This window comes from Glycine max, chromosome 14, assembly GCF_000004515.6.
Source record: "Glycine max cultivar Williams 82 chromosome 14, Glycine_max_v4.0, whole genome shotgun sequence".
NCBI classification, from domain to species: domain Eukaryota; kingdom Viridiplantae; phylum Streptophyta; class Magnoliopsida; order Fabales; family Fabaceae; genus Glycine; species Glycine max.
The window spans coordinates 7,654,589-7,679,391 of record NC_038250.2 but is presented as its reverse complement, the minus strand read 5'-3'; the positions used below and the strand labels follow the sequence as shown (position 1 = coordinate 7,679,391).

General features: G+C 31.9%; 2 protein-coding genes across 2 annotated transcripts; both read left to right on the top strand.

The window, feature by feature from the left end:
* Positions 1 to 1,018: 1,018 nt before the first annotated feature.
* Positions 1,019 to 4,619, top strand: LOC100791691 (putative cyclin-A3-1). Its single transcript, XM_003544431.4, has 8 exons — positions 1,019 to 1,585; positions 1,724 to 1,956; positions 2,049 to 2,124; positions 2,219 to 2,295; positions 2,415 to 2,448; positions 3,631 to 3,780; positions 3,860 to 3,994; positions 4,163 to 4,619. Exons 1-8 carry the CDS (start codon positions 1,283 to 1,285, stop codon positions 4,247 to 4,249), a joined length of 1,095 nt encoding a protein of 364 aa, XP_003544479.1. The 5' UTR covers positions 1,019 to 1,282; the 3' UTR covers positions 4,250 to 4,619.
* A 14,715-nt stretch (positions 4,620 to 19,334) lies between these two features.
* LOC100791162 (MFP1 attachment factor 1) lies at positions 19,335 to 19,969 on the top strand. Its single transcript, XM_003544430.5, has one exon. It carries the CDS (start codon positions 19,451 to 19,453, stop codon positions 19,820 to 19,822), a length of 372 nt encoding a protein of 123 aa, XP_003544478.1. The 5' UTR covers positions 19,335 to 19,450; the 3' UTR covers positions 19,823 to 19,969.
* Positions 19,970 to 24,803: the final 4,834 nt, after the last annotated feature.

The window sequence follows — 24,803 nt, the reverse complement described above, 5'->3', positions numbered from 1 at the left end:
TAAATTTTTTTAAAATCTTTAAAACATTGAAAGTTTTCACCCAAACATATTTATAAATAATATCCCAAGAAAGAAAAATTGTTTTTCATTTCTTCTTTCTTTTTATTTACCTACGAACTCAAGTCTACTAATATTTATATTTTTGTTAAATCTATAACAGCATGGAAGTATAATAAAAATTCCAACAGATTTATTATAAATAATGTCTAAACAAAGAAATATTAATCTTAATTTCTTATTTCCTTTTATCTACTCACGACTCACCGTTCACAACTCTTTAAAACTCATTTGAATCTTAGTTTTTTATAAGATTATATTAAGATTTTGATTATTGTGATAAAAATTAACAATACATGATATTATGTTGACCATATTATATATCTTTTTAATTAAATATTTCTGCATAAAAATATTTAATTTATTGATTAGAAAAAAAAAGATTTTATCAAAATATATCATATGATCTACATAACATCATACATTATTAAATTTTATTATAATAATTAAAATCTTAATACAATCCTATAAATTATATATACTACAATATATCTATATATAGATATTACAATCATATAATCATATAATGTATTCGATTGTTGAAAGTATTGAATTATAGTTAAATCTTTATCCATCCTGAAATATTTTTTTTTATTTACTCACGATTCAGGTGTAATAATAATTGGATTTTGATTAAATCTTTAATATCATCAAAATATTTCCCCCAAATATATTTATAAATAATAAATATTATATAAACAAAGAAAAAAATGATATTCATTCCTTATCAGTTATTTCCTTTTAATGTATCTACTCATCATCACCACCATTTGAAATTTGGTTAAAATCTTTAACCGCACTGAAAATATATTCCCCCCAAACAGTCCCGCGGGTGAAACTTGAAAAGCCAAAGTGCACACACAAAAAGAGGGAACCAGACACCCAATTCTGTACCTGAAATTTAAAAAAAAAGAAGGAAAAATATAAATTACTTATTAAAAAGGAAAATACAAAATGAAAAGGGGAATCCGAGAAACCCAAGATCAAATAGGCAAACCAAACGCATTAAAATCCAGAGCGTGCAAAATGTAGCAAGCAAGCAATTGCACAAAGATTTCCCAAAATATGAGTTTTATGGGAAGCGGGAACAAGACTCACCGCTAAAATTTCAAACCACAAACACAGCGTTAATATTTTTTAATTTTCCGTTCTTCTTCTTCTTAAACCCCTCATTCCCCCTCTCTTTCTATTGCACTCTCTTCCTTCCGATTCGAATAATTTCCAAATGGCAACTTCGGAGAACAACAACGCGCGTCCCCAACGCGTGGCCAAGAAGAGAGCAGCAGCTGCAATATGCGAACTTCACCGCAACGCCGCCAAGAGGAAACGCGTCGTTTTGGGTGACCTCACTAACGTTTCATCAAACTACGTCGCCGTTACGGAAAAAGAAATTCAGAAACAGAAAAAGGTTAAACGCGAGCAACCGGCGCGGCCGGTTTCCACGCCGGAGAAGGTAGAGGAAAGACACGACCCGCAACTCTGTGGGCCCTACGTTTCGGATATATACGAATACCTTCGCGGGATGGAGGTACTAACTAGGGTTTCTTTTCCCCTTTCTTTTGGTTTTTAATTTTAATTTCAATCTCGCATATTAGGTTTTGTTTTTTTTTTTTTTTAGAATATATTAGTCGTTTTGGGAATGAAGTGTGTGTTTTGTGTGACTCAGGTGGATCCTAGTAAGAGACCGTTGCCGGATTATGTTCAGAAAGTTCAGAGGGATGTGAATGCTAACATGCGTGGTGTTCTTGTGGATTGGTTGGTGGAAGTTGCAGAAGAATATAAACTTGTTTCGGACACGCTTTATTTTTGTGTTGCTTATATAGATAGGTTTTTGTCGTTGAATGCTTTGTCGAGGCAGAAGTTGCAATTGCTCGGGGTCGCTTCAATGCTCATTGCTTCGTGAGTTTCCAAATACTTGAAATCTGGGGTGCAAGTTTTTATTTTATGTGTAATGTGCGAATTATTTTAAGTAATCTTGTTTTTGGAAATAGGAAATACGAAGAGATTAAGCCGCCTGATGTGGAGGATTTTTGTTACATTACGGATAACACATACTCTAAGGAAGAGGTGATTCTTGTGTTTTATTTGTTGTTGTTGGTGTTACTACATGCTTTGGATTTTGATTTTGCTGATTTTTATAACTGATTTTATGGTAATGAAGGTTGTGAACATGGAGGCTGATATATTGAAGGCTTTGAAGTTTGAATTGGGTGGTCCGACAGTGAAGACATTCTTGAGGTTTGTGTGTGTGTTTTGTTGAATCTATGTCCATGTTGCATTAATTTTGCTTGTTTTAGTTGTTTTTGTCTTGGTGTTTGGGCTCACTCTGAAGTATGCTTTGGCCTTCTTGTTTGCAGGAGATTCTCCAGAGTTGCTCAAGAGGGTGTTGATGTAAGTTGACATTTGTTTTGACCCATTTGTTAACTGTTATTCGTAAGCTTAAAAGTGATTTGTTAGCATTAATTTCCTCTATATTAGGTGAAATTGCCATGAAATGAGTTTTGGTTAGTTGCTCGATTCAATAGAACTAGAAAACCATATCCTCAGATTTTATCTCTAATGTACACAGTTCCACACATCAGTGTTGTTAAATAGCTGCTATTGTGGTGCTCTAGTGCTATTGTGTTGTGGAATTTATTGGATGTGATTTGTGATTGCGACTCTGCCTGCTATTTTGGCTGCTAGTGGTGTCATGGTTGCAGCATTAGTACTGCGTTTTCTTGTCATCTCTGGCAGGTCTTTGGCCAATCAAACTTATGATGTCAATTTTTGTGCATTTTATTTTTATTTGCACACAACTTAATTTCTAATACATATATAATTGATATAAATTTATGATTTATATTCTACAATCTCCAATCTACTACTCAATACAATTTGATTACCTATTAATTCTTATTCTAAAATCAATCTCAAATGGCTTTGTATCTTATAATACACAAATGAATCTATGTAATTTTGTATCATTGATATGAATCACAAGATTACAGATTTTATTATTTTTTTCTGCATTTTTTCTCTTGTTTCTCCAATTTTCATGAAAAATTTGAAAAGTCATATAAGCTTAAATTCTTAAATGGAAAAGAATTGAAGGGACATTTTTTAACTTATTTGATCATTTTGCTACTTCATTTCTATCCATCTAAAATAAAGGCTTCCAGAACTCTGATTTAACTAATAAATTTGCTTTATAAGATTAATGGTCAAGTTGTTTTTATCTATTTCAAGTTTAAAATTATTATATTAAACATCATATTGTCTATATGATACATTCAAAGTAATTTTCATTGTCTTTGAATCTTATGATACAATACAAGTTGTAATTATGATTCACAATTCAAAAATTAGCTTTGTGATTCATGGTTTGAATTATCTTGATGATAACCTTATTTTTAACTGTGTGACTTCCGTTATTTGCCTGCAATAGTATCTGTTATATGATACACCAGATTTCTTCTTTCTGCCATTTTCTGCAATCTGCAATTGATAACAATGACAGACATTTTCATTTGTTGTGTGTCCAAAATGTGGGGAGTTTTATCATTTGACTAATATTCTTGTCCTGTGGTGCAGACTTCTGATCTCCAGTTTGAGTTCCTTAGCTGCTACCTTGCTGAACTCAGTTTGTTGGATTATAATTGTATAAAGTTTTTGCCGTCTTTGGTGGCTGCATCGGTTGTATTCCTAGCGAGATTTATGTTTAGCACAAAGACACATCCTTGGGTAATGATTTGTTTTTGTAGATGTGTACTTGATATACAATATGGATTGTGGTGGCAGTTGCTAAATTGTTTGTTTGCAGAATTTGGCGCTCCATCAACTCACAAGATATAAACCTGCTGACTTAAAGGAATGTGTTCTCAACTTACATGACTTGTACCTCAGTAGGAGAGGGGCCTCCTTGCAAGCTGTGAGAGAGAAATACAAACAGCATAAGGTAATATTATGCACTATTTTTTTTCCTTGCTTCATACCTGATTATTGAAGGGATGTAATCTATCTCATCTTGAATAACTTTTTTTTTCAACTTGAATTTTTAATTTCATGATACTTGTCACATTGGAGAAACATACTGATTCCAGTTGCATTGGGTCTTTTGGTACAGTTCAAATGTGTGGCAACAACAGCTTCTCCTCCCAAGATACCTCTTTCTTTTTTTGAATTTGGGGGGCAGATTCTTTGGCAATTGTAACTTTGCTATTCTTGATACGGCTTTGTTTTCAACTATTGGCAGAAAAGTGTTTCCTAACACTAGAGATGAGAGTTCCAGACTTTCTGTTGCACTTGTTGATGCTTATATAGAGAGAGGTGCTTGCCATGAAATGCAGTGACAATATACTATGCTGGCCTCACTGACTTTGTGATCGAGCTTGTGTGAAAATGAGATAAATACCATTAGTTGAGAATTAGATTCTTTTTTGACAATTAGCAGTTCCTTGTAAGAGTTCCTTGAAGGATTTACAATTTCAATGTATAGGGCAGTGCCATATGTTTTCATTGTAGTTGTTCCATTCTAAGATGTCCAAACTCTGATGTTCAGAAATCAATTTTTCAGCAGTAAACAAGTGTTGGATTGGTTAATTTAACCCAACCATTTTTGTCCGTGGTCTAAACAAATGTCTGTGTAGTCTATGACTCTGTTTATAGCACGCTAAAGTAGTAATGGATTGGTTACTAGCCATTTGATGAGTTTGTTTGTGTGGTGTCTATGAATCCTTAATTTGAGTTTGTCCATGATTTCATTCTAATGTTGGTGATAGAATATAACTTAGTTTGCCCCTTTTCAGAGCTTGTTATGTTGCAGACTGAAGATTTGTCCATAGTGGCCACAATCCTGGTCTGAAATGGCAGCAGGGAATCTATAGTGGCCACTACGGGAGGGGAGGGAATTCAAAACCCCTAAAATACCTATAAAATACAGGAATTGTAGACAGACTGTTGGAAACATCAGGAGAAAAAAATCCACAAGACAGTATGTTATTTCTACTATACAGTAGAGACTAAAAATGTCTTAAAGAACTAAAATCAAAACATTTTTTAAAGAATTAAAATCAAATTCTCTTATTTTAGTAATCAAAAGGTCATTTGAGCTGACTTTTAATATACCCTAGACAATAGAAGTTGTTTAAAAGAAGTAAAGACATACGTTAGACCATAAACATCGTTTGAGAAAAGAGACTTTATATTGTAAATCATATTTGTTTGGGTGACATAATTGGGAGATTCTCTAATATCAAAACAATGTAATCCTATTTTTATTAATAGGGATTATATCACGTAATTTTCTCTTACTCACATCGAGTAAGATTTTATGTTAAAAAAATATTGATGTTATTCTAAATTTTAGTTTATAAAGGGAATCTAAATTTTAATTTCCAACAAATGAATTTTCAATACAGATGTGTGTGGATTAATTCACATATGTAACATTTATTCAATGCTTCCGGATAAAATGAATAAAAGTTAATATTTATTTAATTAATACCAAATTTTATTTTACAGAGAAATTCATTTAATCATTTTATTTTCTTGCTAGAAGTGTTTATGAATAAACTTATTTAAATATATTCTTAAAAGTCATATTAATAATAAATTGTATCAATTATTTTACACAGTTAATATATGACTATTAAACTTAAACAATTTTCTTATTTGTTAAAAAAAATATATTTTCACTTCAAATTTCTTTTTAAAGGAATAAAGCCTTTACTTCCTGCTCACGTGACTCACGGGTACTAACATTTTGAATTTTAGTTAAATCTTAAATTACAAATGATATCCCCCCTATACTCTCGGCCTGGTTAAGCTTGAGAATCGGATATTCTAAGTATTGAATTTTCGTAATGGGATGCTGGTAGCAATTTATGGAGTTTCGGCCATTTTTTGGGCCTATAGGTGGGCCTGGTTACTTAGAGCTCTTGGGTTAATTATTGGGTTTTCGTTAGGCTATGATATGGCAATTACTTCTTCCACCTCTCAAATTGCTTCTTCCACCTAAACCAGAATGTAAAAATTTACATTCTAGAAAGACTAAATTCCAGAATAGGTGTTCCCGAAGCTTAAAAGGATGCAAGAAGAAAAATTGAAGGTGCAGGAAGCATTTCATATGCGAGCTTCTGGCAGATAAGGTTAACTTCAAAGGTTGGTGTGGCATATCTGAACCATTAAAGAAAAAAACAAAGTGTGAACCGTCACAAGAAAAAAAAAAAAAAAACACAGACGAATCAGAAGAGAGAAGAAAAAACTGGAAAGAAGCCCAATCATGGGTTGGACAGGAGTGTATTTTGAAAAAGAAAAAAAAAACTGTAGAAGAGTAAGAATCTGAGGGTAAATAAAGATGAGATTTCTATTAGAATAACGCTTATTGGTAGATAGGTATTAAACACATACACATCGCTTTATTTGGTTACGACTGATTTTATCTCATTTCTTTGGCATATTGATGATATTTGAATTTTTTTATTATCTCAAATATAAAGTGATGTGACTCTACAAAATGTGTTACAAACATGCATTATTCTTTGTATTAAGAGGCATTCATACTTTTACTTTAATCCTTTTTTTTCCGTCCTTTCCTGGAACACTCATCATGTACTGAAGCACACCAAAGACATTAATACACCAAAAAATAAACCAAACTTATGAGCTTAGAAGCTAAGATGGATTTTGTTAATAAGGTAAAACGTGATTTTTGAGCTAATTATATATTTTTTTCTTCTATATTTCACTAAAGGCAAATGTGTATTTGTTCAAGTCAAGAGAAAATAAATGAAAGGAGAGAGGTTCTACCTATGAGAAAAAAATAAATCAAGAAAAAAGCAAATAATTATGACTCACGCAAAACTATAAATTTAGAATATTCTCCCCGTTCTTCAATCAGTTCAATGACCTTCGATTCTTCGTTTCTTTTCTACTGTTTACTTCACGGAATAAAATCTTTTCAGGAAAGACATACATAACTATTATTTATTCGTATATTTAATTATTAAGTTGTGTAAATTTAGTTTTAATAATATATCTGAAGAGTTAAAGTACTATAAACTATATGATGACTTATTGACTTATTAAAAATATATAAATTATGTGATAATTTCACAAATAAATAAGAAATATAAATGCAAATAAGAGTGTTATCATAAACTTGTAAATAAAAAATATATACACACGAGACTCGAGTGATCAAATTATATTAATATATCTTTTATCAATTATTACAATATTTAATAACTTTCATTTAAATAATATTTTTTTAAAATTCATATTTGAATAATATTTTTTCAAGATTCTTATTTACATTGAAATTTCTTTCCACTTATTATATTATATGTACAAAATTTTGTACATACAATGTATACATCAACATTGATATAATATATATTTATAAAATTAATGAATTATGAATAATTTAATTATCTTTTTTTTATTTTTATTTAATTTTAATAAAATTTGATATATACAATCAAATAATACAAACTTAATTTAACCGTTGGATTGACAAAATTTACCTTTTATGTGAAGTTATTGATTATTGATGGGCATAATGCTATAATTTGATTCCTCCTTTTATATATATATAGAAGTTTTAAAAATTAAATCCAAAATATTAATTTAATAAACAATTATTTTTCCCTTATTTTTATTCAATTCTAAATTTTTTAGATATTTTTCCCGATTGTTATCGGATTAAATTAGTTTATAAATCTCTTGTTACCATTCATTTTACCATTTGCCAACAATTACTTAAAAATTTCTTCAAATGCCCACTAACTACGGAAGTTTGGAGGAATTAATTTTTTTTCAAAACAAAATTGAAGGATTCTTTTTTCTCTCTTGAAAAGAGAGTATCTCTTCTGATAGCGATGAAGCCAATGGTAGTCTACACAAAGAATGAGAATAAGAATATATCCAAAACCTACGATTAGCACATGTTAGACATATTTGCCCGCTGAGTGCTACGATTCCTGTGAATGTCCCATAATTAATTAAGTTTAGAAACATTGCTTTGGGAAAACACCACCTGTCACGAAACCACACGAGAAAATCAAAGTGTCTAATACCCTGTGGGTTTTACTGTGTATTTGATTACACGATGTACAATCGATGTTAAGTTTAATATTGATTTTAGATATATTTTAATATCACATTAAAAAAACAAATCAAAATTAATTCTGAATGAAATAACTTTTATCTTAAATTTAAAATTTTATACTAAATTATATTATTAACTTGATTTTATCATAAAAATATTTAAATATTCATTAAATAACTTAAAAATTAATTTTCTCAATAAAAGATAGTCTCCACAATCAAACCATTTATTCAGGCATTTGGGTGAATCCCCCTAAATTGATTGGTCTCGCGCGCATGACATGACCACTCAAAAACGTCCACTTTAAGCAAACATTGCCTGCATTGTTAATTATTTATTTTCACTATGGTAATACTCACATTAAACAAATACTTACTTTAAAAAGAGTCTGCAACATACGAGTAATTGCGTTTGCATGCCAATACATATATGCCATGCAATAGAAAAACAATTTGAAACTAAAATAAAAAGCCCTTGAAAGAATGAGAGGGCAATTATGGATGATGGCTGAGCTCAGACAGTGACATGCTAGCCTGCTAGTGTTACGCATACCATAACCATAAAGAAAAAAAAAATGCTACATACGCATTCTCCCTCACTTTTTCTTTTTATTTTTATTATTAGTTCCAATTTATTGAATTAATAATAAAAAGAAAGCTTACCAAACAATGTTTTTTTCTATTAAAGCTTACGTAACTATGTTTTTATGTTAAAACTTACGAAACAAGGTAAGTAAAACCTACGAAACTATGCTATTTTGTTTAATAGATAGTATAATTGGACAAAATTTAAGTGTGTTTAAATTTATGTTGTATCATCTAAAATAACATTAAAATATTAGCCAATGTGATTTTAAATAAACATTTACATATTTAATATTACTTGAAGTGACGTTTGCAACTCGTGTATATCCATATTTTTTCATTAAATTAGAAAAAAAATACAGAAACTTCACAAGTAGCTTCACTGTTTACGAGTTTTCAAACCCACCCTTAATTTTATCTTGAAATTTTTTATATTAAGTTTTACAACTAACGTAACATTATATTTTTAAGAATAAAAACATTTAAGTATAAATTACTTTACTTTAAAATCAATTTTAATGTAAACACTCATTCTAATTCATGCACACAAAATATTAATAATGATGCAAGTAATAACAATTTATATCCCTTAACTTAATTAAGTAATTTAAGATTTTAATTTTGAGTAACTATTAAATATGAAATAAATTATATTAAAAAATATTTATCTTTGATAAAAATAAGTTATTATTTCTAACAGACATCAATTTATACTAATACCATGATAAAAAAAGATACACTTCCTTATTTTTTTTTTCTACAAACAAATTGTTCCTTATAACTTTGCATGTTTCAATGAATTTCAATTATTAATAAATAAAAAGTTTAAATATATTTTTTGTCTCTATAATTTAATATTTTTTTTAATTTTGTCCTTATATTTTTTTTTAATTTTAATCTTTATAAAAAGTGTTAGCTTTATTTTTTTTAAAAGAGAGAGAGGAAAAACATATTTAAATCTAAATAAAATATTAAAAAGAGAGTATTAGGATCTGTGTCATTCATTCACATTTTTTCAAAGGGGAAAAAACAGCTATGGCAAAAGGGACCCGGAAGTTGAAGAGAAGAAGTTGCTCATATTTAGGTGACAAACAGTGGATTACTGGGTCCTGTGTGTAGCAGAAATGGCCATAAGAAGCAAAACTTGGCTCCTTTACATATCCGACAAGCAAGGTCAGGACAAGGAAATAAAGAAAAAGCACAAGAGCCAAAATCTGAATACATAGGCCATAGAAATTGGACTTGGAGTGACCCTTATTTTGGGGACTGAAAGCGAGAAAGAAAAAAAAATCAGAGGCGCGAGAGAAAAATACTTCTCGTGAAACACACAGAATATATTAAAGCAAAAGCATGTAGTTGTAAGAAAAAAGTCCTCTCGTAACATGTGCCCCCCTTGTTTCCAGTGTGTGCATTATGAAACACAGTAGTAATCTATTTTTATACCAGTAAAGTTTAACAATTATTTATACACGTTACAAAAAGATAACAGTTTCAGATATGACATGTTAAGCGTGATGAAATTGTTACAAATAGCATTATACTTATCTGGTAGTCACAAGTGGTTGAAGACTTAGTACGAACTCTTAAAAAAAGAAATGCTTATAATTCAATCTGTACAGTAAATTTTTAAATGATTTCTACTCAGAGCTTCAGAATGTCATTCAATAGATATCAATACTGACTTCTTATTCTATCACATTTATTAATAAAAAAAGAAATTGTTATAATAAAAAAAGTTGTTGTGAAAATAATGTTCCTCTCCTGAAAACACTGCATCACCTTTTCCCTTCAAACAAAGCCTATTAGCTTTTTTCTCTCATCTCAGATCTCCAAGTGCCCTTTGCTTTCCTTTAATTCCTCCAACTTTTTCAACCTGCACTGCACCCAATATATGTATGCATCAGTGTTACCACGCTCTCCTCTCCTCTGAAGCCACCAAAACATGCACTTTCACCAGTGCTCTCTTGTTGGGGGGTTGAAGAGGTTCATGGTTTTTGTTCTGCTCACATTCATAGTCTGTGGTGAAAAAGAAGAGCCTTCAGTTGTTGTTGATCAGCACTACCAGCCACACAATATGACAGAGAAACAAGAAAAGCCGAATCAACACCTCAATCCACGTTACCCTTTTGGTGTTTACTTCTCACAGAAGAGAAAGGTTCCCAATGCATCAGATCCTCTCCACAACCGTTGAGTCATGTGTTGTTTAGTTATTTATTGAGTGAGTCAAGGTTTAAAAAATGAGCAGATTAAGATTGAGGTTTGAGGTTGGTTTTATTGTGTAGAGGTACTTTAAGCAAATTAAAATTTTTCCATGCATTTTGTCTACTATGATTGGATGTTATGGGGGGAAGAAATGAAGAGTGCTGTTTGCTTCTGAAAAAAAAAAAACGCCAATGCTTAGTGCTTAGTACTACTTAGCTTGTTCTTCAGTTAGCACTTTTTTTTTTCTTTTCTTTCATATGTTGTATTGCAATCTATACAGGATATGTAAATTTTGAACATATAGTAATGTTTACAGTGCCTTTTTTTTTTCTTCTTTGGTGAGTGTCCTTTCTTTTGTTCTTTCACGATTTTGTATTTCTCTCTTTTTTCTTTAGCATCGATTCCAAATTTCTTTTCTAACTTGACAAGAAGCACGGATAGAAAATTCTTGTCTGACTGGTGTCGGGGTCCCTAGTGTGAGATATTCTTAAAACGTTATACAATACCATTAGCACGCGTTTTGTTTTTTTACTTGTTTAATTTTGGTCGAAATAATATTAAATATATATATATATATATATCATACAAGTTTAATATTTATTAGCCTTTTGTTGTGTTATTAATGGATAGTGATAAAGGCCAACCTTTTTTGTATCTTTTGAATGTTTTAGGAGATCATTTATATTATTATGTTTCCTTAAATTTTGAATGATACTTTAGTCTCATATCATACCGTGGGGTAACCAACAATAGTAGTTTAGTTGCCGAAACTAAAGTGAACAGCAAAGAATAAGAAGAGTGAAAAGATTGAATGATAGGAAGAGAGGGAAAGGGAAAGAAAAGTACTCAATAAGAATATTGTTTTGCTTGCTTTATTGAATTCATTGCATACATGGACATTATAAACAGTGCTAATAGTGTAGCTAACATTCAAGTACTCAACCATTCCAACAGAATTGCTTCTACTCTGACTATACAGTAACCATGATAATCATATAGGAGAGGGGTTTTGTAAGTGCATCATCCCTTTGGTCCATATACTAGAAATATGACAAATTTCTGGATGCTGTTGAAAGAATTGGTGGAATTCTCTATATTTTTTTGTCCATATATGTAGAATTGGATTATGTCAACATAATAGTACTATGATTATGGCAGTGTATGGTTGCCATTAGTGTTTGGACATTGAGTTCCTTAGTGTGTGTTTGAATTCTAATTTGGAACAAACTTATAACGCGCCACATTCCCCTATAACAGAGAAGCCACTGTCTATTTGGATATAAGTCATAAGTGCCTAAGTATTTCTATGAAAAACTCTCAAAAACACTTCTATTTTGTATCCAAAAAGACATTTGTAGCTTCTAAAAATCATGTATTTGTCTCACTTAGTAAACACAAAATCAAACATGCACTTAAGCATAGTCTGAACTCAAATCATCTCAACTGTTTATATTGATTTGAAACTCAGCTTCAACCTTTAAGGCTTGATCTAATAACCACAGATAGCCTTTTTTACCACCATGAAATGGTGGTTCTAGTTCTAAAAAAATATACCGGATCTACATGTATATATCTCCTGTTATCTAGATCAGTTGCCCACTCTGCATCACAGAATGTCTAAAGATAGAAACTAGGACTTGGTGTAATAAGATGAAGTCATAGCCTGTGGTGGCAATTTTAATATCTGAAATACCATAATGTGTTGTAGTCCACTGTTATGGATAAATTTCAGGTCTTGTGATTGTAGTGCTTTGTTGTGGCTCGATGCGGGTCTCTATGCCTTTGGTTATGATTCCAACAACAAAATCTAGAACATAGGTGGAACCCATAGAATTTGTTTCAATGATGAGTGAGAGATCGCACTTGGTGATGACAAAACATAACTTATGTAATATGAGAGTGAGTGATAATTCCTACAATTTGAGTTGTTTGAGCATGATTGTTTAATGATGTGTTTCTATCCTTATTTTCATGTATTATGTTTTTGAGATTCAATGGCTACATTTATGTTAGTTTTTTGGTGTCAATGCATGCTTTTAAAGGTTTATTAGAGTCCTGAATGGTTAAGGATCCAAGAAAGAAACAATGGTGTGATTACAAGCTCAAAAGGCCTACTTTTCAACCCTTGTTATAACACGACATATATTGCATTTCGAGGCATAAATACTAAATTCACAATTGCGTGTTTCACTCAAAGAAATAAGGCATGCTGCAACATAAACACATGCCTATCTTTGGCGCCCATTGACCCAGACTTGTTTTTGTTAATTTGTAGCTATGTTGCTACCTAGAGGACGTTTTCTACAGAGTAAAAGGGCAATTCTTAAAGGAAAAGCTAATTGGAGTCATATCATGCAAAGAAGGTCCAGTTTCTAAAATAATTCACGCGCGTAAGAGCAATCTATAAGCATTACTTCTTCGGTTTTAAATATATTTTTCTCGTTTTGTTATGAAACTCTATTGGTTATGTTTACGTTGACCATTCATAGCTAAACTTTTGAGCATATTTATTTGGGTATTCTTTCATTCTAATTAAACAATAAACACTAGCATCTCTATAAGCCTGTAAAGATTCAAACGATCAAGTATGGTTCTTGATGGGTATTTCATACTCTTCCTAGGTGTTTTCAGGGGGGATTAGTCAATGCTTATTTTATATTAAGAGATTTTTTTTTTAAAAAAAGCCAAGAACACATTTTATATTATGAAATTATAAATCAAAGAGATTTGAAGGTTTAAAGTTTTGAATCATTTCTCTCTGTTAATATTCCAGAACATGGACTACCCTCTTTACTCTTTAGCAAGATTTTTGTTGCCTAAAAAATTAAGGCTCTCAATGTGTTAATTTTGCTCTGATTCAAAGAGTTAAGTTTTCAATTTTTAATTCAAATTCTAGTTTCTAATACACTTTTTGTTAATTTTGCTCTAAATTCAAAGGTATAATATGAATATAAAAACATAAATAAATAAAATTGGACTGATGTATAGTTTTTTTTCCAATCGACTAAATAAAGGTTGATCATATCTTAACCTTTGCAAGTCAGCCGCATCAGGAAAACTAAAATTTGGGCAACAATTTGTTGGGCCAACGATTTTTTTCAACAATTTTAGCTCACAAGTGGTAGTAACTAGTAGCATAGATTAACATTTTGCTTGTGCAGCAGAACTAGCAGAGCAAGACAATACTATTTGATGATTCTTAGTTTTTCGAGAGAAAGGAGACCATTCACTATGAGATCTCCCAGTCAAATGATAACTAACCCATTCTAAATCACACTAAGGATATTGCGATGAATCACAATCAACATGCAACAAATTCCTTCTCTAGGTTTGTTTGACCTTTCAAACAATGTACAACACGTAGGGTAATGTTCCAATTTTCCTGTTTCGGATGTTGCATAAACAAACTGACCAAGTTTATGCACACAAATAATAAAAGTTTTGTAATAATGTTTTACATCTAGAGAGAGAGAGAGAGAGAGAGAGAGAGTACCTTCGACCAAATGTAGGTGACGATGTTGGTCCATTGGAAAACAAACATGCTTGGCTTCCAAATGATCATACTTTAGATAGGATATGGATATCCAATGCACATTTATGTTGTCACAAGAAAATGTCAATAAAGTTACAAACCACCTGAATATCCAAAAAATATTTCAACAAAACACTCCAAGATCTTTCATATAAAACCATGTATTCAAGCGTAATTGGAAGGCTTTGATGACTACATTGTTATTTCCCAAAATCATAAGATCATCCACGTAAACCAACACATGAAATTATACATTTTCACACCGTAGAGGAAAGAATGAATGCTATCGTTTGAGTGCGTCATTTAATGTTCCTATATATAAAAGGAAACCTTCTACTGCAACAAGTTGAAGGTAAAAGTTCAGTTTAAGATGCTAACAGAAGTTATATGTTCCAAATACAGTTAACAGCATTATTTTTCCGTAAACACTTATTACTCGACCTTTTGACAAAGTATTTTAAAAAACCAAAAATAGGTTGTAATTAACGGAACTAATTGTCTTCTTTTTAATATTTGTGAGATATTGACAAGCTCACAATTAAAAATATGCTCTTTTATGTATCACCAACATTGGTGATATATCACCAAGGTTATCCTTTCAAACCACTAGCAAACAAAATGTTTAATAAAGTATTATGCATGGAATTTTTCAACCTGCATGTTGCACAATCAAAGTCATGGATTATATATATATATATATATATATGAAAGGGAAGATTCTGCGAGTCAATCGATCTGAACTGTAGCAGTTTCTCAATATTCCCATATATGCATGCCAATTGATTTTGTGATCAGTTGGGATACGACGGATAAGACCTCATTTTGTTCCATCTGCAGCTGTATTCTTTTCTTTTATATAATCAATCAACTATACCTGCCCTGCTCTTTCCTTTATGTCGCCCAGCCAGCAAATAAGCTTCCAAACTCCAAGCAAATAATACAAAATGAGAATGATATTCTTATTTTTATTCATAAGAGACAAAGATTTATATATTATAATAATTCATGCATTATTGAACCAATTAAGTTATAGAACTCCTTGGTTGAGAATGATTTTTTATTACTCAGGAAATTGGAAAAGATTAATTATCTTTGTTGATCTTTATTTTTTTCCCAATAACATGAGTTTAATTTTAAATTTAAATTTCAAATATTAGAAGATATTAGGAGTTTATGATTCTGTATTATTTACAATTATATTGTTATGTCTACAAATAAGGGATGTATCAGTTATATTATATGCTCTTTACATAGAGATGCTTCAATAAAATAATAGATACGGCATATTATTTTTCTTCTTCTTATAAACCCCAAAAAATAATAAATTGATATCTAGAGCTCTCATCCAAGGGATATGTGAGATCGAGTGAGTCAATCCAAAATACCTAAAACACAAACACATACCATAATGAATCGAGAAGTTTCATCCATTCCAATTTCACTTTCATTGTTTGATGACAAACATTATTACCTCTGGGCTGTTAGAATGGAAGCCTATCTTGATGTTTGTGATCTATGAGAAGCCGTTGAAGATGTGTATGAAGTTCCACCCCTACTCGATAATCCAATGGTTGCTCAAATAAAAAATCACAAAGAGAGAAAATAGAGAAAGTCAAAGGCAAGAGCAACCTTAGCTTATTAGGAGCAGTATCATCCACTATGTTGATAAGAATAATGGCGCTCAAACCACCCAATGAGATTTGGGAGTTTTTGTAGCAAAGGTATGGTGGAAATGAAAAGGTGAAAGAGATGCAAGTGTTGAACTTGATTTGAGAATTTGAGATGCAAAGAATGAAGAAATTAGAAACAATTAAGGAACACTCACTCTGACAAGCATCTTGACATAGTTAACAATGTAAGGCTCCTTGGTATTGATTTTTCAAATGATAAAATTGTTCAAAAAATTCTATTCATAGTACCTAAAAAATTTGAAGCCACAATTGCATCTCTTGAGAACTCAATGGATTTATCAAGCATGACTCTAGTAGGATTGGTGAAAATTGGTGAATGCACTATGTTAGAAAGTGGATTTTTTATGAGCTTAACTCAACCCTACAAAATCGACTTGTAAGTTGAGGATTACTTTTCACTTATATAGTTTATCTCGGCACTATTCTTATTCGATGTGAGACTTTAACATGCTTCATTTTTCTCATGACTACTTATCATGTGGAACTTTCAACGCATCCCTCTATCTAGGTGTGACCACACACTACAAACACAAGAACAAAGAAGACTTATAAGACAAGAAGGATATGTAGAGGGAGTTTTCCAACCCAAGAACTACAAAGGCAACAAACAACCAAAATAGCAACACACACGTTTCTCCTCCTATCCATACTAGAAAAAAAAAGTCATTCACATAACAAGTGTTGGTGGAGGCTAGATGCTAAATGTCACAAATGTGGTTAGTTGGGACATGTAGATCAAATTTACAAGTCTAAACCACAAGAGGCAAAGGTGATCACATAGGGATAAGAAAATGAACAACTTTTTGTTGCAACATGCTTTGCTACAAGCAATTGTTCCAACGATTCATGATTAATAGACCGTGACTACACAAACCATAAGAAAGAGAGAAAAAAAGAAAAATCAATTTTAGCTTGTTGACAATCTATTGTTAGATTTAAAAATCAATTATTGTATTTTGACATTTAATTATTATTTTTTGAAAATTAATTATGTGTTTTTGACTGTTTAAAACTACCGCCAATAAACACGTGAAATCGCGACTAATCTTTGTGACTATATTATCAACTACAATAATAAAATTATTTTTAATATGAAACATTTTTCTATTCAATATTGTGCGATTTTTTAAAAAAAAGTGTACAACTTTTTTTTATTTCTTTCCTCAATTTGACTCAGCCAGACACGTCATTTCTTTGCCTAAAACACACAACACCATTTCCTATTTTTCCTTTATTTCCTATGTTTAGACCAATAGGTTTCCTTTAGAATGAGTTAGTGAGAAACGAAATATGGTAAGGATAAATGAAAATTGAGAGGAGAAATACATAGAAAATAAGAGTGATTTTTTTAAGGAGAAAATAAGGATGTTTGATTTAATAATAAAAAAAAAGTCACGGCATTAAACATGATATGCAACTATCATTATCATGAGAAAAAAGTGTTCAATTTTTTTTTATTTTCACATATTTCTCTTATGTCAAACACACTTTTTTCTTTATACACTTTTTATTCCTTTTTTTCTTCTTTTTACCTACCAAAAGTTAAAGAATTTATTATCTCATTTGAGAGATAGGTTATGATGGATAAGTAAATTTTCTTATGTGTGATATAAATTAAAAAAATAACTTTTAAATTAATCTTATTTTATGATATTAGAGTACATCTTTCACATCTTACTATTATTTTTCTTCTTTTCTCTCATTAAGCTGTCATTAGTCACCCACCGTTGATGAAGACAATTTTCGACAATGGTCCACCCTCCGCACCACAGTCTAAAATAATAATCATAAGACTCTCAACATATGAAATCATAACCAACTTTAAAGAAACAATTGTTCTCTCGGGCATTTGGTCAAACACCTTCCCCGCATCCCAAATCTTCTTACAACACCCGTAAAAGTTAATCAAGTTGTTTCCAATGTAAACATCAGAGTCCAAACCACACTTAATAGCCTATGCGTGCACCTGTTTCCCTTCCGAAAGTGCAGAAGCCGTAGCACAAAACTTGATAAGGAAAGAGAAGGTGAGTTTGTTGGGCATGGCATCGCGTTCTCGTATTTTATGAAACACCGAGAAGGCTTGGAGGGGGGAACTGCTAGCCGCGTAGCCTCAGATGAGAATGTTCCACAAAATGGGTGATGGGGCGGCAACGTGGTGGGCAAGTGCGCCTGGGTGGCGAAGGTTCTTGGAGGGAGAGAGGGAGAAAAAGTAGATTAGTTAGGAGATGATGTCGGTGTGGTCCATGGAACCACACAAGCTCAGGAGAGAGAGGCATTGCTGCTTCTTCGAGGGGGACTATGTGTTCGGTGTAAGGAGTCGAAGAACCATGAAGATTTGTAAGTGTCGGAAATCGTCAACAAGTAGCTTAGTTTCTAGATTTTTCGAGACAGCGGTGCGGAGGGTGCATGCTTGTCAGAAATAGTCTCTGGTGGGGGTAAGCGGTGTGATAAAGTAGTGGGAGAGAAGAAATAAGATAATGATAAGGTGTGAAGAGTGTACCCTAATCTAATGAAATGAGATGAATTTTTTATACCACATGCACGAAAATTTACTTCAGCGCAGTAGGCAACACCTTCATTTCAAATTGTGTTGTTTCACTCCTTTTTGTTGTCTTATTTGTGTCAATCACAACTTAAAAAGTATCATATATTCAAGTCCTTAGTATTCAAGTAATGATACTTCTATGAAAGATTGCTTAATTATATAATTAATCTTTTAATTATAATTAAAAATTCAATTGAGTTTTTTAATTATTAAAAAATTTAATCAAATTCTCTAATTATTAAAATATATATATTTTTACGCAAATAAACTCAATGTAAATCAATTATTGTAAATATAACTCGTAAAAATATCTAGTTACCTAATTTCTGTTTATCAAACTAATTTTAAGTCCAAAAGAATATAATTATAATGTCCTAAATCATTAAAGAATTTAATTAAATTTTTTAATATTTGAGAGATTTTATTCAACTTTTAATTATAATTAAGGGCTAATTATATAATTTAGTCAAAGATTAAATCCTTATCCTCGTTCAAAAAATAGACAGGGAATATCCAAAAAGAAAAAAAAAGTATATCAATTGATTGAATTAAAAAAAAACAGAGAGAAAAAGAAAATATGATTTTAAATGATAAAAAGGTTAAGCCTCCCACCCATAGATTTTCTTCCTTGGAAGGCAACACATCCCACTGGTCACGTGTTGGTCCAAACATCCTTCTTCTTTTTATTTTCCGCACTTTAAAAACCACTATTCCACAACACACACCACACAAATCTCCTTCCTCGTAACAATGTCCGACACGGAAACCACGCTCGAGCAACCCTCCACTCCGCCGCAGCCCGACCCCTCCGCCGCCGTATCCTTCAGCATATGGCCCCCCACTCAGCGCACCCGCGACGCCGTCGTCAACCGCTTGATCGAGACCCTTTCCGCCCCCTCCGTCCTCTCCAAGCGCTACGGCACTCTCTCCTCCGACGAATCCTCCTCCGCCGCCCGCCAGATCGAGGACGAGGCCTTCTCCGCTGCCTCCTCTTCCGACGGCATTGAGACCCTCCAGGTCTACTCCAAGGAGATCAGCAAGCGCATGCTCGACACCGTTAAGGCCAGAGCTGCGCCGATTCCCTCCGCCGAAGAGGGCGTCGCCGCCTCCGTCTCCGACTAATTGTGTGTTCTGCGATGATGTAGAGTTACTTTCTCTTGTGTGCGTGTAGGTTTTTGTTGCATCCAATTGTGGTAATAATATTAATCCATCAATTTCATTCTCATCATGTAGTGTTTGCGTGTTGAGTTTTATAAATTGAGCTTCTCAGATTTTGTGCGCGATTGAAACTATATTTATCTCAGGTTAGTAATAGTTACATAGTGATGTTGGTTTCTCTCTTATGTGCCGATTAAGTTTTATTCTGTTTCGGTGGTGGTAGCCTTTTAGAATTTAGATACCTCACGAATTAGGAGAAAAATGTAGATTGATTGAATCATTATTCTGAACCTGTTCATATTTTCAAGACTGTTTCCTTGAAGGTTAGAAGTTTACTTGGCTGGATTTCCTGAGTGGTGATCAGAAGAATTTAATTTTGATACAGTCATTTTGTCAACGGTCAACCAATTAGATACCACCCTAAATATGACTTACTTTTAAAATAATTATCATAGAATTTAATGATATGGCAATTCAGGATCGGTTGACAGTGTAAAGAAGAGTGTATTCTTATTGAATATTTATGTTTATGCTTTCTACTTTCAGGTGATGTTGTGAGTGTATCCGTGATAATATTTAATTCCATGGGCAGATGAACTTACTGATTAGCCGCTATTTGAAATGTTCTGATTTATTTGCCGTTTGTTTGAATCAAACCATGTGCCAAGATTCCAACCAATGGTGCTTCTTTTGTTCTGCAAGCACGTTAGAGTTTATTGTGTTAATCATTTGTGTTATTTAATTGCAACTATTTCTCCCTTCGATTCTGGCTGATTAACATCCCATTTAACTTTGTTTTGTTGTTTCTGTAAGTTGTGATCTGCAACTTCTTACCTATGTAGCAATCTTGAACTGACATATGCATGTCTGACTACAAGTTGTCTTCTTATTTTCTTATACCTTGTAAGTCTACAATCATATACGCCTGGTTGGATCATAATCCTTCTCCTGTTGAGAGATTTTAGTTTCCATGTTGAAGATGATCAAAGTGACAGGGCAGTGTTAGCCCGTATTCACAACAACACTTTGATTAATATATCATTAGGGTATTTTTGTGTGATTAAGGAAGGTAGCATAGACCATTGAGTGGTTGATATTGGTAAAGGCATCCCACTTTTTGAATTTTTTGTCATGGAGTTTTGGTGACAGTCTGGGTGGAGAATAGAAAAAAAAAGTAAAAAATATATAAACGAGAGGATCATAACTCATAAATGTAAAGTGTCAGGGCAAATTTGGACTAGTACGTGACCCAAGTTGAAATTCGCTTGTAGACATAGTATTTGCTTGTGATCGCATTTGGAGCCTGTAGATTGAGTAGAATTGTAAGCAATTGTGAATTGTGATTGTCATCATCATGATCTGAGCGATTTGGAAGTTAGAAGAGTCTTTATTGTAGAGAAAAACAGGTATCTTCAAATTTTGTCATTTATATTGATCTTGATTTTCTGGCTGAATTGCTGAAATATTATCAATTGGACGAGAACCAGCTTCACCGTCTGAACTTGGTAGTGTAGACGCCAATGTGTGGTTTGTTATATGTAAGTAACACAATTGAGTGCTATGGTCAGGTTGGAACTACCCCTCCATTTGGATTGATGGAAAGAAAATGGGAGAGGAAAGAAAAATTTTAAATTTAAATTGAGAAGAAAATGAGAGGACAGAAAATTTTAAAACTTTGTCTCTACAAGTCAACTTATCTCAAACAAAAGAAAATGCATTGATATTCCTGTTTTATTTCCTCTCTGTTTTCTTCCCTTCAATCCAAACTTACTATACAAGTCACTGGTAAATTGGTAATGGGTCTGGTTGTGGGTGTTTTATCAACACACACAACAGAACTCAACCCACATTTATTTTCTGTAAAAGTTGTTTTCCCCTTACTTTTGTGCATGCCATTTAAGATTGAGTACTGGTAATGTGGTTAAAAATATGTTTGAAGAAAATGATGAAGCACCTTATGGGCCATTGTAATGAGAAATTGGTGGACTATCGTGATAAGAATTTCTGGTTATGTCGAGAGCTGAGAATGTTCTCAAAGAAAATAGAGATCATAAATTGAGGAAAAGCACAACCATTGTAATAAGAAATGGTGGTTATGTGAAGAAAATAGAAATGAGAAATATAAAGCATATATGGAGCAATTGTAAATTGATATTGATGAATCACTTGGAAGACGAGTTTTTTTTTAAAAGAAATAATTATCACATTAAGTAAATAATTACAGCAATTCAAATGTTACTTGCAATGACGTTTAACTGAAATTAGCTTGCATAACTTAATATTTATGTTACCTTAGTCTATTTGACGCATATTAGAGTTCTTTATCAATTTTTAGTACATTTGGGACTTACATTGGCTTTAGTGGGGACTTGTGTATAATGATCTTTAGTGGGGCTTTAGTTCATTTCTATTTTGACATTTATTTTAACATGTATATATCTGTTTATGTATCCATAGTGTTTTTTCTTTTCTCTTTCCTCAAAAGCAAGGTTTTTCTTGGTACATATATAAATCCACGGGTTTAAATCATTTTAACTTGAATAAAAAAAATCCTTTAACTCAGCATATCAACGAAATGAGTATATTGGATTAAAGAATTTCTTAAATTTCACTCCTTTTTTCGAAAAGCAAATGTCTCTCAACCTAACCTATGAGTATTAGTCAATACTCGAGACATTTAATTTAATGCATCATGCATTATTGCTAGGGGTGAGTATATAGATCATGGTTCGAGAATCGGTCTGCGTGACTCAACCAACCCGTGCAAGGTTTATATCCACCAAGTTTAGTTTGATTACTCATGGTTTGAAAAAATTACTGGCTAAACGGGTTTAATTTGAGACCAACTCACTTATACTCATTTTTTTCTTAAAAAAAAAACAATTAAAGTTCTTCTAGTTATTTTACCGTTTTAGAAGATGATTTTATTTTGGACTGGCTTTGAAATCATTTAAACTATGAGTTGAATGCATATTTGTTGAAAATGTAAAATTATTTTACATTATTATTCAATCACAAATCACTATTTGAATTATTTTAAGATAATTATTTTAAAAAATCAACAAATTTATCATGCATAATGAATTATGAATTGATGATTATATAAAAAAAATTATACTGTCAATTTACAACCCTTTTTTTCTACTAAACTATTCCATAACTTAAATTATGTAAAAGTTAAAAAAGGAAAAATACAAAGTATGGATTCGTTAAACCATTAAGCAAATTGACGTAGATTGGACCAAACCAATCTGGCATGAGAGATTTGAATCTTGCACCTCTCATATCGAATCATGCGTCTCCCAAAATTTTAAAATTCTTAAATTATCCTTTTCATATTATATGTTTTCAAAATAAGTGTTTCATAACAGTAAAAATCATTTTCGGAATAAGTGTTCTATAATAGTAAAAAATAGCTTTCATTTTTTGGAATAGATGTTCCATAGCAGTCAAAAGTAACTTCTGCCTTCCGAAATAGGTGTTCCATAAAATTAAAAAATAAATTCTGAAATAGGTGTTCCATAACATTAAAAAATAGCTTTTAGAATAGGTGTCCCATAATAGTAAAAAATAACTTCCAAAATGTCTGTTCCATAACAGTAAAAAATAATGGTTGAAAATAAAAAATGCTTTATGTATTCCAAAAAACCTATTATGAAACTCAATCCATGTTCTAGAATGTCCATTCCATAAGGTTATTAGATAGCTTTTGGAATCGTGTCTCCAAAATAATGGTTGGAAATAAAAAAAATTCAAGAATTATCGTTCCAGAAGACAAAACACCATGTTTTGGATTGCATTCTTACCTTCAATGGCGACACACAAAGGAAGGAGGAGGGGGGAGGACGTTTTGTGGTGTCATGACTCATGAGGAGGAGGTTGCAAGATTGTCGTGAAGAGGTGAAGACGTGGGAGAAAAAGTTGTCATCACGGGCGAAGAAGGTGTCGTTGCGGGAGTAGTTCGCACCAATAGGAAGGTGTTAGGGTTGGGGAAAGGTAGTTTGGTATTTTCAAATAGAAATCGGGGAGAGGAGGTGTAGGATAAATATGGGAGTGCAAGATTCAAATCCCCTATCATACTAATTAAATCACCAATCACGTTCCATTACGAAATTCATATTCGTACCATTTAGCATTTCTCCCTAGTGAACTGCCATAGCGTTCGCTCTTGGGCTGCCTGTTTTATATGGCCTTTGCTTTTTTTTTTTTTTCTGGGCTTTCAATGCTATGCATTGGTTGACAGAAAAAAGAGAGTATTTCTTTTACCAATATGAACAATGCATATTGGACAATTAGTGTCCAGTATATTTGATTAAAAACTAATTATATTAAAAAAATTCAATTATTTTCATATTTTAATATAATAAAATTTTATTTTTTTAGTTTATGAAATTTTAAACTCACTATATGAATGAATAGCTACATGAGTATTACTAGGTGGAGAGAAACATGAAAGTCTCATAGCCTTTCCTTCCTATCCTTATGTTCTTGGTATTCAACAATGTTTTAAAGAGCTCATCAATTAATAATGGCATTGATTTATTGTTCATTAATTAGTTTAATCCTAATGTCTCTATATATAAAGTACTAGTAAAGTAACTTAAAATCATAAAACTTAAGTCAAGTGAAATTTTGAATAGAATAATTTCTCTACTCTGCATGTGTTACAGGTCTGCAACTCAAGAACTTGTTTTGAGGACCAGGGCCTCCATGAGGAAGAAGAAGAAGAAGAGTAAAGGAAGTGCTTCTATATTTCTCATTGCTCTTGCTTTATTTACAAGGTTATTTATAATGCTTCCTAATAACTGAATTTGTCCTTTAGCTTGCAAGAATATTACAAATAACAGAGTTTGTTATCTTTGTCCCCTATTGACAGACAAAGCTTATTCTAGCAAGATTATACTACCCGCATGGCCACGCTGCTCATACGAAATCCTTAAAGTAT